Source organism: Oenanthe melanoleuca, chromosome 1A (genome assembly GCF_029582105.1).
Source record: "Oenanthe melanoleuca isolate GR-GAL-2019-014 chromosome 1A, OMel1.0, whole genome shotgun sequence".
In the NCBI taxonomy this organism is placed as follows: Eukaryota; Metazoa; Chordata; class Aves; order Passeriformes; family Muscicapidae; genus Oenanthe; species Oenanthe melanoleuca.
The window spans coordinates 59,609,751-59,628,838 of NC_079334.1; the positions used below are offsets into that span (position 1 = coordinate 59,609,751).

Genomic DNA, 19,088 nt, shown 5'->3' on the forward strand with positions numbered 1-19,088 from the left:
TTTATAACCCATCAACAGACACCACATCACTTAAAAGTTCCCTTTGAAAGACGTTTCTCTTTATTCATGTAGTGCGTGCCTTGGATTTGAAATGGATTTTTTTCCCCTTTTATATTACTTAAGGAAGGCACATTCCCCATAAACAATCATACTGTATATTACAGTGTTGAAACTCGAGAGCCTTAGAGAGTGCAGTAATGGAAAATGTGATTGCTCCATGGTGAGGAAATGCTTTTGTCAATACGTGTTCTTAGCTCAGACTAGTTTCTTGCTAAAGAAACCTTTCACATTTCTCCCACTTTTGCCTTTTATCTCTTCAACAGCACAGAGGAGCTACTGCATGCTGACTTCTTCCTGAACTTTATACAAGTTACTGCTTTTGTGCCTATTTCCTTAGATCAATAAGAAGTTCTGAGTGCTGCAAACCTTCAGTTTGCAATTAGTCAGGTGTGAATAGTCTTTAATTTTCTGGTAGCTGTTTTGATCTGACAGAAATCAGAGGAGGAAGTCCCATCTGTAATGAGTCTGCTCTTATCATACAAGTAAATGATGGTCACAGTCCTGCATCCACACAAATTCTCAAGCTTCACTGCAGTCAGACTGCCTGATAAAAACAAACTGTCCCTTGCCTTTGTCTGGGGAGGGAATGTGATGCTGACTGAAGATCCTCCCAGAGCTCCTGCTCACATTACTCACCTCTTTCCTCCTGTCATTGTCTTTCTGTAGCAGCCATTTAATAGAAGCCTGAGGAGATTTAGGTGTGCATTCCAGAAAGGTGGTGTTGTTTTTTACTCCATACTGAACTATTTCTGCAGCGTTTCTGTATGCTAGAAAAAAATAAAGAAAAAGTAAACAGGTCAGGATAATGTGAATGGTGATTTGATTCAGAAAACATGTAACTCTTTGCAATATAGATTAAATGAAGTATGCCTGATTCTGATATTGGCCAAAAATAAGTAATTTATGGGAAAAAATTTCAAGGAAATTAAATGAAATGTGAAGAAGCGCATTCAGTTTTAAATACCAATGTTTTCAGAATGACATGGTCTGTTCTTAGAAATTAGGATGCCTATAAACTGTAAACTTTGCTGATGGGATGACTGAGCTCAGGGATATTTCTCTGTGAAATTATTTCATTCTCTACTACTCCAGAAGAGAATGAAACATTTAATATATTTCTTCACACTCCACCATTTATGAGTTGGGGGAATATGGTTGTATGACCAAAATAAAGCATCATGCCCTAAAGAAGGCTCCAGCCACTCCAGCTGTGTGCAGCATCCCAGGGAGGAGAGAGAGAGCAGGCTGGGCTCCTGCTCCTCAGCTTCTCTTCCAACACAAGGAAGGGACTTGGCTCTCAACTTGAAATGTGATGAATATGTAGACAGGCCAGCAACAGAGAGAAAGACAGATTTATAGCACTCCAGAAACACCTGGGCAAGTGCTGAGCATATGTCATCACTTAGACTTGTGTCTCTTTATAGTCTCAACAGATGAATAATTGGCAGTTACCAGTAGGAACTTCTGGATGCTCATTGCTTGGTCCAAATCATAATATTTGTCCTGAAAACAAAGCACCCCTGGATTTAAAAGGTTGCCCCATATATTAAATACATTCTTTTAAAGAAAGGAGCAATGGATACGAAATGAGAACTGCAAATACCTAGAGGTCTGCATGTCTAAAATCTGCCTCTGCTTTTGCACAGTCCTAAGACTGGTTTTCCTCAGATTCTATCTCCCATTCTTTTCAGCTTCTTTCATCAACTGATATGTGATACTGAAAACCATTCTTCTGAAGTAAGGAGACTTTGCCTGGTTCTAGTCCTTCAGCACATTTAGGAAAAAACCAATTCTAACTTTTAGGAGAATAATGTGGAAGTATTTTGCATTCAAAATGCATTTCTGTACTGGCTGTAAGGGCTAACACAAACATAACAATATTAAACAGATGTGAAAAAAAAAAATACAAGATTGCTTAGCTCTTGATGATTTATTTAAAAATAACAATGTGCCAAAAATATTGAGTTTATATGTGCTCAGAGGTCTACCATGTTTAACTACTTCGATTCAGCATTATGGTTCTCTGTGAACTTGGAAGATTCCTTGGCTTTGCTTGGCTCTCTGCTCTTTTGTCCTTTAGGTAGATTTCTTTTTTTCCCCCAAACATAGTCATTTTGCTATATATGGCTCTAATTATATTTTGCTCTTTTACTCTTTTTTTTTTCGGGGAAACAACTGCCATCTACCTATCCTATATCCCACTGCTGCCACCGAAACTTCCTTTACAAAGATGCTAAAATACATAAACCTGTAAGTACATCCACATTACAGAAGTGGCTGGAAAACAAGAAACCTGTTTCACAAGACTGTCAAGGTTGAAACAATTGTTTCCCCTCAGGCCAGAAAGCAGACAGTTGACATTCTCACATTTTCCACATGGAATGAGGAGACACCACCCTTGGGACAGACAGTGGGTGGGAGGTCTCAGCACATGCCTGCAGGTGAACACATGCAGCTCAGGTTGCTTCACCACAGATCTCTCAGAGCTCAGGTGTATTCTCTAACACTGGGGTCATCTCTAGGAATTACCTGTTCAAGCCCTTCAGCTTCAATAAATGACCTAGTACTGACTCATGGGGAAAGGCTCATTTAAGCAGAGGGATCTACACCCAATTTACTGATGCAGTCTTTTCTGATCCAGGAGATTTTTCCAACAACCAGTGGAGACTATTTCAGTGGAATTATTAACAGAACCTTTCACATGTGATCTTAAAGCACTGTTCTTTGATTAGGAAAACATAAAAAAAACGTTTACAATCAGCTCCATTATTTGGTCTCCAGGTGGTACAGATGAGAACATACTTCAAAATTCATGCCCATAAATAGAGGTGAAAGGAGCATAATTCTCTGAGTGCCCTTGGTCTGATGGCATACACTGCCACTGCCTAACTCAGACACACATGGGGCTGAAGAAGATTGAGCTGCATTTATATATGTGTTTACTCCTCTGACTCTGGGCATATTTGACTGGTGTCCATGAATCTAGCTGGGAGAGCAGAGCCTTGGCTCACCTGGCCACCCTCACCACTGAGGTTTAGGCTGACTAAACAGTTGCACAGCTGGAAATAAGAGACTTCATAAAGAAATTTGGAATAGGTGATTTTTCCCCATGTAAAGGGAGAAGGGAAGAATCATAAATCAAAATACAGGCTTAGATCCTGCTGTTTGGTGAAAGGTGTACTCCAAAACTCAGTATGGGATCAAATATTCAGAAAAATTCTGAGATCCAAAGCTTCAATGAATGAAGAAGCATTAATAAAGACTGAAGGGAAAGAGAGGTAGAGAAACCTTCAAATTAACTTTACCTTTTTCTAGTCAACAGTGTCAGCCTCCCAATTCAAGTATGCTGAACTATGTATTTCACAGCTCATCATTTTATCATATATGTGCAAGTTTTGTGTAATTGCAAGGAAAGACGCTAAAACCAAATGAAAACAAAACTCAGACTTGGAAAATAATTATGCCTTACCAGTAAACCATACTGATAATGTCAGTTATAATGAATCATAAAAAGGAAAGCCATGTGTTCTTTATATAGCATGAGGATCTCTAAATTACAGTACCTTTCAGGTTGAAACCTCGGCACTGAGTCAGAGGGTTTCCATGTCTCACGTCTTGTCTACGGCTTCTCCTGCAATATTTTGTAAAAACAAAATGTTACTCAACATAGCTACACTGAAAATAAACACCTTTTTATTTGTGGATTTGTTGTGTTTTGTTTTTTTCCTAGATCAAATGTTAGAGATAGTTCATGACCTACTGTGAATGTGCTTTACTCTGGGCAGGCTTGCTGGAGTGAAGATACTGTTTAGGTGAAGCATTTGTTGAAGCTTATAGAACAGGTGCAGTTTTTGTAGGTAAAGAAGTTGTGCAGTGGAGGTGTAGGGATGGAAGGATCAAAGGTGATTCATGAAAGAGACCTCTGTTCACTCACAATACCTAGCATTGAACACCAGAACCCCCAGCTGGAACTCTTCATAAAGACAAGCAGTTAACAATGACATGTGTAAGATTCATTTTGCTCATATCTAACAAACAGCACAAAATTATGATAAAGGGCATGTTCTCACCTTGATTTTAGCAAGCACTTTATTTTTGGTGCCTGTAGGCACCTTCGTAGCAGAGTGACTGAATTCATCCAGAATGGTGGAGAGTTAAGATTCTATTCTGTCTTCCACTTAAAGGGATGTGACTATTTCCAAAATATAATAAAACTCACCAAGTATCAGGATACTCCTAAATAGGGAATTTATTATATAATCTGGATGACAGATGTGAAATCACGACTCTGTAGGAAACTCTCTGGGGAATTACTGGGACTGGGAATGCTGGCATTTCAGTCCTCCTCAGCTAGGAGGTCAGAGCTCACAGAATTTAGTGCATGAAAACTGGTACACAACTCTTTTTAAAATTCTTCTTGTTAAGATATATTATTTTCATTGCTAAATGAAATGTGTAAGGTATTTATAAAGTTCAAGAAAAAAAATATATTGGTTATAGATTGTTACAAATGGATACTGTTGTGATATTAAACAGCTGTATTCTGAACCATGCACTAAGGACTTGAGGATCAGAAACCACAGAAAGCCCTGGAGCTGCAGTGCTACTGTGTGCAGGGTGACACTCCATGGCCACATTATACCAGGTAGTGCACAAACACCCAGAGAGAGTGCTCATAATCCTGCCACCTGATCCTTCACTGCATCTTTGAAACGGAAATATGTGAAAGGTGACATTTCAAAGGAGTAATTACTGAAATTCCAAGTATAGTTTTTGTGTTTACCATCAAAAATGTTTCATTTTATGCCTTTAGGTCTTAACCTTTGTGAACTATTTACATGAGTCAAGGGAGGCAATGAAGAATTTCTGAGTGAATGTCGGAGTTCTTGTGCTACTGTGAGCTGCTCCACACTGTCAGAGATGGCATGTTGCTTGCATTAAGCAGTTCTGAGAATGTAAATTTAGCTATTTTTTTAAAAAAGTAGTGGTTAGAAAATCAAGATAATACCATAAGGTGTTTTGGGGTAAATCAATGTTGCATGAGGAACTAGAGTAATTCACAGGAGAAGTGTCAAAAGAAGAAGCAAATAAGCAAATGCATGCAGCAGAAACTACTGTCTAGACAATGGGATTTGGCTCTAATTGCCAATGTTTTCTCCTTCATAATCTGTCTTGTTAGATAGAGAGACAACTCATTTCCTTCACATATGAAAACCAGACCTTTTTCCATACAGTTTGAGGTGTTTATTTATATGAAAGTAAGCCCCAGTGGAAATAACCCTGGGTGGGTGTATAAAATGGGGATGGCAAACTGGAAACTGCATAGGCAGGGTGTACCTGACAGCTCCTTGTACCTTTTGGCAGCTATGTTTCTGTAGGAGTTAGATAGCCTGAGACTGGGGATTTTCCTTTCCTTTCCTCCCCCATATTCTGACCTTTGTTCAATGGAAGAAAACAATGAGTTTGCAAACTGGTGGCTGAATATTCTGAATGAAAGCAGTTAACAATCCCATGTACTCTACCAATTGCAAGGTAAAGTTTGGGCTTTACCTTGTAATCTCAAGAAAGAAATGAGTCAAGAAAACTTTGCAATAACAAAAACAATTGTCCAGGGGAGGACATTATTATCAGCAGATCCATGTTTCTGTCAACAGCAGAGCCTGTTTCTGTCAACTGTCTCCTTCTATGAGAGAACAGGAATAAAACCCAGTGACTGTATGTGGCCTCCTGCACCTGCAGCTCAGCTGCAGACACTGAGCACAGTCACAGGTTTAGGCTGGTGTCCTGGGTTGGTGTTGTGTCTGCTCCTCTCCTGTCCCCACACCTCTCTGTCTGCATGGAGCTGCCGCCGGTCAAGAAAACTTCTTCATCCAGAGGGTGGCTGGCACTGGAACAGGCTCCCCAGGGAAGTGGTCACAGCACCAAGGCTTGAAGAATTGTTTGGATAATGCTCTCAGGCACATGGTGTGATTTCTGGAGTGTCCTGTGCAGGGCCAGGAGTTGCACTCATTGATCCTGATGGGTCCTTTACAACTCAGCATATTTCATGGTACTGTGATTCTAGAATATGCAGTCTAAACCTCTTCTGGCACAACTTGAGGCTGTTTCCTCTTGTCCTTTTGCTTGTCAGCTGGGAGAAGATTCCAACCCCTGGTGGCTACAACCTCCTTCCAAGTAGTTGTGGAGAGCATACATCTGAAAGGTTTGTCTCCTCTGCAGTAACACTTCATTGTGTATTCTGTAGCTTTGTTTGTATATGAAGTGAAATCTTATTAAGACAAGAGCTCACTACAGCCTTCTATTATTAAATATTTCCCCTGGGAGGAGGAAAGAGACTCGTGTTTTGCATAAGATTATGAGATGGACTATTAGTTCTGTTGTAAATTAAACAGAAATTGCTTTCCCTTTCTGCTTTAATAAACCTCATGTCAAAAAACCCAAATCCACAGGCATTACGTGGAAATCACATTTGCCTAAAATTTTCCTCAAAATAATTCTTCTCACTTAGGAGCAAATGAGGAACAAAAAAATATAAATTAGTTTATTCCTCAGATAGCCTGAGAGATCTTTTGCTGTATTTAGGGCTATCATAATTACATCCATAGCAAGTAATTGAATTTAAATGAAGGGAACAAATGTCTCACTGATTTTGTGTGTGTGAGACAGAAAGATTAATATTTATGATTAGGAATTTTTTTCCCTTTTTTTTTTTTCATCCATTAAATATGAAAAGCCAAGCTCTTTTCCATTCCCTCTTGCAGCATACAGTCCTAGGTGATGAGTAACTCCAAGCACAACAGCTCTGGGGGTATTGTTTGTACATGCCCATGAAAGGAACGACATCCACTTCTCCAGCACACTGCAACACTCCAGGCCACGCAGCAGAACGAAAACCACCTTCCCTTGCAAACACCAGCAGGCTGCCCCACCTGCTCACCTTTTTCCTGTGGGGTAGAACCTGGAGCAGGAGCTGCCATCCCAGGCACAGTAGGGGTCTCTGGCCAGGCAGCAGTCGGCGCAGGCGCTCCCGTAGATGTGGCAGCGGTGCAAGGAGACCTGGCTGAGCCCTTCGTCTGAGCTCACGTACAGCTGTTGCTGCAGGACCAAATGAGAAGATTTATTTCAGATCTGGAGGAGTATCACCCAAGGCCTGGCTAACACACCCCAAAAACCTTTCAGTTAACGTTGGAATTAACTCAAGACCAAGAGGGGAGCCAAAAATTCATGCAAAGTCAAGATCAACAGAAATCTCCCCGGTGAACAGACATGTATTATTTCCACCTTCCTGCTAGAAAACACCTAGAAACACTGGGGAATGTTAATGGTTTTTCGGACATTGAGTCTCATTGTTCTGTTCTGGGGCAGACAGACTGAGTTAATATTGCTCAAATTTTAGAACTTGGTTCTTACTCAGTAAGGATTATTGGCTCAAGCCTTTGAACTAAGTCTTTTCTCTGCACATAGTCACTTCAATAAATATTATGCAGAGTTCCTAAATGAATCCTCCAGTGTGTACATTTCCAAGATGTAAAATCTAGAGATTATGTTGAGGCTTATGGCCAGATCCTGATAGCCTTATATACCTGGAAAAATAAGCCAAGAGAACTTTCACAATAAATCAGAGCTTTTGCAAGAGAAGTTCAAAGTGAATAGATCATTACCAAAATCTAGGCCAATATTACTGCTTTACTCAAAAACAATTAATCATTCTAAAAATATAAATTAATATTGAAGAAATCCCCTTGAAATTCTTTTGATGTTTTTGTCATAAAAATGAAAAAACATTCTGAATATGAATTAAGTGAATAATATTTACTTAGTAGTAGCTTTGTAAAATATTGAGCAACATCTTGAATGCAAAATCATGGAATACACATTTTTAGATTGTGTTTTAAGTTTTTCAGCAGAAATCCTTTCAGCTGTTTTCATCATTCTTATTGCCATTGTTTATTACTACTAAACAAACATCCACAATTGCACCATGGACCCAACTGCCCCAATACTGCCTTTTTACACTGATCTGACAGACTTTCAAGGAAAAATTTCTATTTGGGACTTTAGTGAAAAAAATGGGGAGGGTGAATTTCCTCTTTTAGTATTTTTTTCATTCCTTAATTGCAAGTAAAAACAACAAGAAAATCGACGCTTTCAATGAATTAGAAATGACAGATAATGAATAGAAATTATTTTATCTTAGTGGCTGAAGGGCATATAAACAGCTCCCACAAACTTCACTGAAGTGCTCTGTACTCATTATGGAAAATTCCCCTATATTTTGTGTGCTCCACAAGAACTGATATTCTAACATCTAAGTGAATTTGCTTCTCAGTTAATAAGCACCAAGCAGGCATACCACTTTGCCTTACCTTTTTAGATGAAATCTTCATTGATGTTATAGGAGAATTACTCTGAAAAACAGTTACAAACCATTGTCAGTAACTCTTTCCCAAAATTAATATTTAAAAGTCACTAAAAACTAAGTAATTTCTAAGTAAGCTATACATTTTTATATCCTGCAAAGGAACCACTCACTCCTATTAAGTACAGGTATATTCAGAACTAAACAAATGACATTTAAACAATTAATGCCTCACAAAATATATTGTTGAAACTCAAACACATTATTATTATTACATGTATCTAAAAGGTTTTTGTACACTTATAATTAACCTGCATCTGTGCTATCTCAGAAATATTGGAGCCATTATTTTAACTTTGTAATAAGAAATAATGGGTTTTTAAAAATGATTATGATAAGGAAAAATCGTAAAATAGCTCATGAATATTTACCACATGATCCAGGTAAGAATACAAAATCCTTTTCCTACAAATTATCTACAGTGCATACAGATTGGTTACCATGCAACATATAAATTCAGATTATCAGTTACTAGATTCTTTTAAAATGGTGTGACTGTTCTTGAATGTTTCTTTCCCAGAGACAGTACTGGATACTACTGTGTGTCATCATAGCAGTCTATTAATGTCTGTGTCCAAATCAAATATTGAAGAGCTGGAAAAGGAATTGTTACTTTCCTTGCCTTAAGTCATTATGTTCATCCAAACAAGTAATAAAATCGATGGTAATAAAAATGTTCAGCATTTTTTAAAGATTCAGCATTTGCTCAGTCACAAAGGAAAGCCTTAACAGTGGGTGAGGATTAACTGCAGTAGACCACAACACAGCAGGGAGGTCAGGACTAGAAAATCAGGCTGTGAATCATGTGAACTGGCAAAGGTTTGGAGAAGTTCAGAGCTGCTTCATGAACTCTTTGGAGAATACAGGTCAAATGCAGCACTGGATCTGAAGCCACATTCTCCTTTCCTTGTTTACTCTGGAAGATCTCTTCTTTGCTATCCTTGATATGAACTAGCACAGGGCCCATGATTTCATCCTTGCTCTTTTGGAGAGACTCATCTGAACACCATGATGCCAAACAGATTGCAACAGCAGAAGTTATGATATCATGGTTTTTAGTGTTCAGGATAAAAAGGTCTGCTCATAAAGGCCCCATAGAGGTTTAGGCTGAGGATGCCTCTCAGCCCACCTATCTTCATGCTGTATTAATTTATGTTTCAGTAAATGGAATTAGCAGTATCTTGGTGAAGAGTGTGTTTCAGGTAATATCACTCACATATATCTTTTTTAGCAGGAAGTCTTCAACAAAAGCCTAGAAAGACTAACTATGCCCTTATGAGTGTTAACACAGATGCCTTTATAATGCTCTTTTTCTTACAGAAACTCTTAATGCTGCCTCAATAAAGAAGCTTAGATTTCCCTTTTTGTATGTTGTCAATCAAACAGAGAAAAGGCTGTGACAAAATCCTTAACTAAGTTTATAGAGGCATACTACCATTTGCCCTGAGACTATTGTTTAATGAATAGCCCATTCAAGTATCTGAGAGGGATTTTCAACATGAGGGCGAACATTTTCTTTAGGTTATTACAACTGTTACATGCCAGAGTGATTGACAGAGGCTATTTCTTTATCTCCCTGTAGTTTTTTGTGTTTCTTTTCAGCTAATGTTGTTTTAAACTTGTAGCTTTCTTGACCCCAGAGGCACGTGACTTTGAAGAACAGGAGTTAAGCAAAAACAACACTAATTTGATTTAATTTTGCAACTGGGAACTGGGAAGATCTTCAGATAATCATAGTACAGAAATCTGAAATTCCAACCAAATACAGCAATGGTCTCTATTGTGATGCCAATGATAAAAGCCTCTTTCTGGAAGCCATTATAACATGACCTCCTAAAAACTGATTATCAAAATCCTTCTAGCCAGTATATCAACATAAAAAAATAGGCAACTGAAATATAGGAGAAGAACTTCAGTTAGTTATAGCCTTCCCAACAGTCAACATTTTGAAAGCCTCTTTATGTGGTTATCAAACTGACAGCATGCACATTTACTTGATCTTTTTTCAAATCCCAGTTGCCCTTGCCAAAGTCTGATAGAACAAAGTGTTTGTGTGAACATACACACTGGAAAAACAAAAGAAGGAAAAAGCCAACCTGAAAAACCTCCATCTCTTCTAAAATGAGCTCTCCACTTGCAGAGAAGTTGGTGGGTAGGACAACAACTTTTTGTACAGTTCCTTGATCTGCAATAAGAGAGAACAAGTGAGACTATGTGACACAGAGAGGGAGAAATAAAAAAGCAGATTGATCTTCATTAATTATACAATGAAACCATCAAAGCAAGCACTATGACACAGAGAAAGGTAAGAAATGTTCAATAATTTCTATCATTGGGAGTCAGTAAGAATGATGAGATGATTCTTTATTTACAAATACTATCATAGTATTCTCATATATGAACATAAGTCATGATAAGATTGGAGTTATTACCATTACTGTCACCATTCTATACAAAAAGATCCATCAAAATCAGTAATTCTGTTGCTGTATAGACACACAGAGGCAGAATCTATCCTAATGATCTTAAAGTAAAACACAATATAAACAGGTAAAAGGGAACTACTGCAGGATGTGATATATTTATATCCCATAATAAAATACTAGGATAAGTGATGACATGAAAGGTAAGCCTTCCAAAGAATAACTCTATCTACATGTAAACATGAAAGTAAAATGAAAGCTTTTTAAAATGTAATTAAAACAATTATCAAGTACATTATATATTGAATAGGAGCTAATATTTTGCTCTGTAAGATAAAAAGAAAAAGCAAGGTGAGGATATTTTAGCTATTATATCATGACTTCCCTCTCAAAATACAGTTTCAAGCCTCACAAATCCACTCAGAACAAAGGAGTAAGAAATAGAAATATGAGGCAATGTCAGTGTTTTTGCAGGGTAGATGTGACCAAAGGGAAATTTGTGATTAGTCTTCCAAATTTCTTGTACAAAAAGAGTATGTGAGATGAAGAGGTCCATCTGTGAAGACTCTTAAAGGCTGAGACAGCCACTGAAATGTTTGTGATGTGGCAGAAAAAATAAAGAATGAGCATTTTAACTTGAACATAGAATTCCTCTTATCTGGAAGACCTAGAAATTAGACTGAGTAGAATAAATCTATCTGCCCAGTACTGATTCTGAGGAATGAGAACACACAGTACAGATTCTGTTCAGCCTACAAAAGTTTTAAGAGCAACATAGAGTTGTGCAGTTGGTAGAACATTAGCACAGCACAAGTGTCTGCATTTATTAGGAAATTTCAGTTTCCTCTTTGGCAATTCATAATGAAGACAATGTAAGCTGAAAAAGTTCAATTTTATTTTTGCTTTAAGCTCAGTGACTAAATTTTGAACTAGAGCTGCAGGGTAAGATAATTACTGTAAGTAATTTACATTTCCTTATTTCACTCGAGGAAGCCAGATACTACTACTACGACTACTACTACTACTACTACTACTACTACTAGTTATTATTATTATTCTTACCAAAAAATGTTTAAAGCCAGAATATTGATATTTAATCACTTGACCACACACAGAGAATACACTGCAGTATTTTATATTTTAAAAAAAGTAACGAAAAGAGAAACTGAAAGCTGACAAGACTTAAAAACATCTAGTTATCAATGATACATGCTCAGGGCACATTAGGCATGAATTTTTCATGAGAATTTTCTGCAGAGACATTTATTCTCATTATGCAATGGCATGATAAAACAGTTCCTTCTGAAGAAACTTCACTGAAACTAAATCTTGTGATAGCACAGCTGTGGTCTAGCCTGGGTGCCAGTATTAGCAATGCTAGGAGAACCTGAGAGATTTACTAACTGCCAGGACCCTCTAAAGTGTTAAACTGCTGCAGATGCCTCCCTCAGAGGAAAGGAGAAAGGGGTTGTGTGTATTTCTTCTCTTCTTAAGGGAATAACCCACTCACACAAGTACATTGTTTCAGTCCAGCCTACCTCTGCTTCTCTGCATTCTTTTATGAATTTTCTCTGCTAACATTAGACTCTACCTTACAAAATACTCAATCAGAAGTGCAGGAAGGAATTGCAGCCCTTTTGGGGTTTTTTTTTGCAGCTGCCTGCAAAGTGTCAAGTACCTGTAACCCTGACATACAGGGCACTAAGCATGTTGACAGTGACCTTACCTGCAAAGGAATGTAAGGCTGCTGAGCCTCTCAAGAACCGGTTTATGTCAATGATCCATTAGCACACGCCACACATTTAAAACTCCTAAATTGTCTTGAGTCCTCAAACGTTACCCCAAACTGAAATCAGAACCTGAGGGGAGATTTTATCCTGGCATTGGCACAGAAAATACTGATAATGCCTGACGCCAAGCCCTTGTGTCCTAATAACCTTTTCTATTTGTAAAGCAGGTTCCTATCTACCTTTTTGTCACACCCCAGAAAAATACACAGAGTGAAGGACTGTTTACCTTTGTATTCATTCCCTTTGACTCAGTATTTTAACATTTGCTTTGACTCAGTATTGTACCCTGATGGACAGATCCTTCCAGAAAGGAATGTTCCATTGTTTTAAAGGAGACTGAATACATTTAAACATTTAACATTTGAACATTTAAAATAAAATATTCAAGTAGGCAATAGAAAGCTATTGACTAAATAAAATTTCTTAAAGCAAGGGATTCTAATAGTCTGTACATATATATCTCTATATACACCTATATATACACACTTCCAATAATATATAGCTTATAGTTATCCCATTGCCTCTAAAAATAGTCTTGCTACTGTTGCTCAGGCTCTTAATAAATGAAAAGCAAATATTTGTCCCCAAACCCCACTTTTTCTTTCTTTCTCAGCAGTACTGCTGTCTCCACTATAAACACAGATTTATATCTGACAAATAAAGTCACATGTGTTCACATAGAAAACTTATGGTATATTTGAGTTTTGTTGAAAATCTTATTTGTTTATTTCTGCTAATGGAAAAAAAGTGAACTGAATTCCCTGGGTCAGAGGAAAGGATGAAGCACTGCAGGACATTTATGCAAAGCAGTGCCTGAGCTGTTTCCAAGTGTATTTCATAATAGATAATATTTTATGCTGTAAATCAGGCATAAGAGATCATCAAACAACAGCAAGTGAATTTTTTTCAAGTTTGTCAATGTATGAAATTAAAAGGTAATCCTCTAAAATTCATTAAAATGAACAGCATGGTTTTCTTTGCCATTTACTTGTTCCTTCCAGAAATCCACTTGAAAACAATTATCCATTGCTATGATTTTACATAGTCATGAAAGAGTTGTTGTGTCTCCAGAATCTGCCACTAGAAATGAAGAGGCAGATTTTTGCTCACCACTTTCCTAATTCTTCACCAGGAGCTGTTTTCAGCCTTGCATCAGCTCAGCAGTCTGTGAGTCAAGGGGAGATTCACAAACAAAAGGGAATCTCCCCTAAGCTGACAGCAATAGGACAGGAGCAACTCAAAATGCTTTTCCATTTCAAACCTGCTTAACAAATGCAGGTGTTAAAGACAATGACACTGAGATCACATTCCCTCTAAGAGGACTGAGAATCTGGGAACAGCAAGGGAAAAAAATGCAGGCTAAAAAATAGGTGTAGAATGTATTCAGAGTGGGAAATAAATGAAGAAGGAAGACATTTCAATAAATGGAATGGAAACAGAAGAGGCAAATCGTCATCATCATAATTATAATAATATTTCTTGAAATGCAAGGCATGATTCTGGACTGATATAAATCAGCTAAGCTTCATCAATATCAGTTAATCTATGCTTGATTACATTAACTCCTGGTCTGCTTTACCATGGGCAATGGAAAAAGCAAAGCATAATGAAAAGACATGAAAAATGCAGAGGTTTTTGGCTGAATCAGAAGCTCTGAGTATAAAATTAATTTCTGAATTTTGACTAGTTTTTATTTCTCCAGTTCTAAGTGAACACTGCAGCTGTCAGTAATGTGAGACTCAAAGAGAGCTGGGATCCATTTACCCCTGAGCCACATCACACAGACAAACTGAAGTACAAATAAAACCCCCAAATTTTCCACATCATAAAAAAATCACTGCAATAGGCACCAACCTCTACTCTGACACAAGTTTTGAGAGGCTTCCCTCAGTAATCTCCACCCCTGTAGTGTTTGACACTGCTGGAAACCCTCTAAAAACTTTTTCTTCGTGTTTTACCTGTCAGACTAATGGCAGCTAATTATTTCTGGTCTCTTATCTGAGTTGAACCTGATTTATACAAATAATCTTACAAAAAAAGAAAGCAAAAAGTTTATAGAATGTTTGAAATCTGTCTGAGAAAGCAGCCTCTGTTGAGGCTCAGCAGAGCACCTGAGAGGGTGGCAGGTTAGCAGGCAGGGCTGACAGCCACGTTCCCACGCTGTGCCTGCTGTGACTCAGAGCTCCCACCACGGCCACTAACATCTCTGTGCTTAGTTCACTCATCTGTCAAATGGGGGTAATTTTTTTCCAGCTCATAATATCTCTGTGAAACTTCATAAAATTCAAGCTGCATCAAAGAACAAAAAGACAGATACAAATGCTCTTGATACAAATACACTTGAGGGCAAAGTTTTTGTACAGCCCCTGCTCAGTCAATCCTTTGGGACACAGTGTGAGCCTGCTTGAATAAAAATTGAACAAGAGAAATGATGCAGGTGGAGGTATGCCCTCTTAACTTACATATCATCTTAAAAGTCTGTGAAAAAGTTTTGGATGAACAGGTCAATGCAAGGTTATGCATGACTCAGGCACTATGACCAAGAAGAAGGAAATTGTGTCTGACGCCTGTTGTGCCACTGTTGTGCAACATCATCTTCCCAAATTTACAGTCATGGAGCTGCAGCCAGGAAAACTATGGGAGGCAAGCTTGCTCTTTTGACCAGATTATCCCTCTGTCAGAATCTGTAGATCATTTGGCTATTGCATTACTGGAGGCTACTGTCGTAAGCAAGGGTTAGTTTTCCAAAAAGACAGCAATCATACAACACCATCAAGATGAATATTACAAATTTATGCTCTGGAGGCACTTAATACCTCCAGACTTTGAAAACAAATGTTTCGTCAGAGAAGAAAAGATAATGAGAAACATCGATCAACTTCACGCCACATCAGATGCATGTGGCTGAAATTAATCACCTCAATAAGCCACTCTGAAGTCTGTAGTGCCTTTTTATGACAGTAACTTAGATCTCTTTCCAGAAAAACATATCATTTCTTGATAGCAAGGAGCTGAAAAAAATCCCATTGGTGCCCATAGCTGTTAAATGTAACCAAGTTTGACCCAGACATTTAAATATTTTCATAACACCAAGAGCAATAAAAAACCCTGTGAATAATCTTTTGATTGTGCAATCTGTGTGTACTTTGACCAAAGACTTTTGTGCTGCAAGCAGTAGGTGGCATGCTTAATAAATGAATATTAATCTCACAAATATGTTCTCATGGTGCTTTACTGCTGTCTTAAAACTCAGATAGAAAATAATCTACCAAAGGACGAACATAAAATATTGAAAGCTCAGGTTCTTTTGATATAACTGAAGAGAGTAAACAAATTACAGTACAACTCTAGGGTGAATCCAAAAAAATCAGATTGAGTCCTATCTCATCACAGAAATGGAATAATTGAAAGAGAACTCTAATCCCAAATTCTTGAACTGAATATGTTATTACTCATTGCATAGCAAAAAAACCCCAAAACAATCAGCATTACTCTAGTCAAATATACAAATGAATGATTATAGTCTTTCCAAGTAAATTATCTCTTGGGTTTCTGTTTGGTAAGACAAGGTAGGTAGACAGAACTCCTCTTGCAGCACTGCTCTCTACCAGTCCAGACCTGCTCCTTACTCCAAGTCAGCTCACACCAGACAGGGGTGAAGAGATCTCTTAAGGGAGGCCTAACAAAACTAACAAGTTTTGTTAAGTGCTTTGGGTGACTTCATGTTTAAAAGTATAGGAAAAACAGGGGATTGTAATAATTTGAAAAGCATGGAGTGCCACAAGAACAATGTCTGTCCCTGGGATTTATTTTGTTTGCTATGGAGGTAAGCAAGGGAGAAGAGCAGTGCATTAACTCTGGGTATGGACCAGCCCCTGTGAGCACAGCACTTCTTTCTAGGGGAGCAAAGGAAACACTACATTTAGTTCACACCAAGGTAAAAAAATTACAGAGCTGCCTCTACCCTCCTGTGCCATGGCTACATGATGAAAACCACTGGGGTTGTCAGAGCTCTGTACTTCTGTTATTCTTCACTTGCATTCAGGAACTGATTTATTACTAAGGCTATAGAGGAGGAAGAGAGGAAAAGCTAAACATTTTGTGTGCTTTGCATCTGGCAAGACATAAAACACTCTGATTTCAAGCATGAGACAGGTCACTGACAGTGACAGACACGACTGGCAACATCTCAGTTCAGCAGCAGTAACTCATCATTTGAGCTGAGTGTAATTGTCACCAGGTGTCAAGTCCCATTGTCTCTGGCTGTGGGGCTCCAGGCTCCCAAGGAAATTATCACATGAAATTCTCCTATACAATGTGGTTTTTGCATTTGCTGGGATGAACTGACACCAAAGCAAATCCCCTTTGCATTCCTTTTGACACTTAATATCTCTATCAAATCCTCCTGAGTCTCACAGAAAGCAGAGAATAAAGAAAACAAGTTTCTCCTCTCAGTGGCTGAAACATGATCACTTTTATTTGAAAGGGCTGAGAAATGCAGTAACTTATATTGCAACCATTTCTTTGGAGAAAGACCTTGGAAGGTATCAATGTCCTGTGCCGTGCTCAGGAAGAATAATGCCTGCCCTCCATCTCACTAGAAAGCAGAAAATGATCCTTGTCTTCAGTGTAATGAAGAAGATAAAGCAATGAATATAAGGTGTCAAGAGCTGGACTTTTTTTATCTAATCCACAATGGATCCTGTGCTGATACACAGAGGAGGACTAACACAAGAACAACCTCAAGTATGTTTATGTTTTTACAGCTCATGTGTGTGTATGAGGCTTCACTGATCACCTAAAAAGTCAGATGATCATCAAAAATAAAATGAAATTACCTATGTTTACTGCTTACTATCAAACTGTAATTTCAAGGACATTTCACCTTTTCAACAGTTTTACAGCTTTAACTATTATTGCTACATTAACAACCTATATGGTCTGGGAGCTTAAGTCTCAGTGTTTTCCACTAAGCTTTAGTAGAATTTGCCTTCCAAAAAACATTAGATGTTTCAGAGCATTTTGAAACAATGGCACCACTATACATTGAAAAAAAAAGTTAATTTAAAAGATCTGCACTGGCCTACCAATCTATTACTTTGACTAAACATAGTGATTTATCAAGGAAGAAAACTAACAGTAAAGTAAAACTTCTCTTTTACCAGGTTTTCTTGTGCAGTTGTATAACAAGGGTAGGGATGCTCTCTATCAACACCTCTGATATTTCTATAGCAGAAGAATACTTCTACAGTAAAGGAGAAAAGATATCCTAACAGGTCACAAAGTCAAAAAATGTATCTGCATTAACTAAACTAAACAGAAAATGTGGGTTTATGTTCGTGGTGGGGAGAGGGAAAGGGATAGGGAGGGGGAATCCACTTTGTAGAAAGCCCTATCCTAATTAGGTTAATTTAGTATTTTCCAACATTTGCAAAAAGAATACCTTAAAACTAATTTCTCAGCCAAGAAAACAAAAATACCCAGATCAAAAACTTCTTAAGTTCTCTGAATAATTCATTACCCTGACTATGCCTTATCATATACTAAGCATTTACTCTGTATCAGATGGAGACTTGGTAAAGATATGGTGGGAAAACAGAATCATAGAATCATTTAGGTTGGGAAAGACCTGAAAGAACACCAGTTGGGAGCAGCCACCATGGATGGAATGGATGTAGCTCCATTCCCCTCCACTCTCTGGGCCCAGCTTCCAGCCAGTTTTATCCCCAGTGAACAGTGCTCCCACCCAGGCCATGATCAGCTGGTGTCTCCAGGAGAATGCTGTGGGAAATGGTGTCAAAACTTTACTAAAGTCCAGGCAGAAAATACCCAGAGCCTTTCTCATCCACTGTGTGAGTCACCTGGTCATAGAGGGAGCTCAGGTTGGTCAAGCAGGACCTGCTTTCCCAAACCCACGTTGGCTGGGTCTGATCCCTGGCTGTCCTGCACACACCATGTGATAGCACTCAAGATGATCTGCTAAACAACTTTCTGCAGCCCTGAGGTCTGACTGACAGACTAGGATGTAGTTGTCCACATCCTCCTTGTGATGGGCATCACATAACTTCCAATCAGCTGGGTCCTCCCCAGTGAGCCAGGACTGCTGCTAAATGATGGAAAGAGGCTTGGTGAGCACTCTGCCACTCCTCAGTATCCTTGGGTAGATCCCATCCAGCCCCAAGACCTCGTGTGTGTCCAAGGGGTGTAGTAGGTCACTGCCCATTCTCCTTGGATTATGGAGGATTCACTCTGCTCCTTATTACTGTCTTCCAACCCAGGGGCTGGGAGCCTACAGAACTGGTCTTGCTACTAAAGACTGAGGCAAAGAAGGCATGAAGTACTTCAGCCTTTTCACTGTTTCCAGTAAAGGATGGAAATTCTCCTTAACTCTCTTTT

At 38.4% G+C, this 19,088-nt stretch overlaps 1 protein-coding gene across 1 annotated transcript in view; it reads right to left on the reverse strand.

Annotated features, from left to right (window-relative positions):
* SEMA3C (semaphorin 3C) overlaps positions 1 to 19,088 on the reverse strand; it is a 115,263-nt gene that overhangs the window by 4,451 nt on the left and 91,724 nt on the right. The window contains exons 13-17 of the mRNA XM_056516150.1: positions 10,576 to 10,664; positions 8,427 to 8,468; positions 6,998 to 7,155; positions 3,624 to 3,691; positions 697 to 827 (exon numbers count right to left, since the gene is read on the reverse strand). Of these exons, the coding sequence (XP_056372125.1) occupies positions 697 to 827; positions 3,624 to 3,691; positions 6,998 to 7,155; positions 8,427 to 8,468; positions 10,576 to 10,664 (488 nt within the window). The remainder of the gene's footprint in view (positions 1 to 696; positions 828 to 3,623; positions 3,692 to 6,997; positions 7,156 to 8,426; positions 8,469 to 10,575; positions 10,665 to 19,088) is intronic.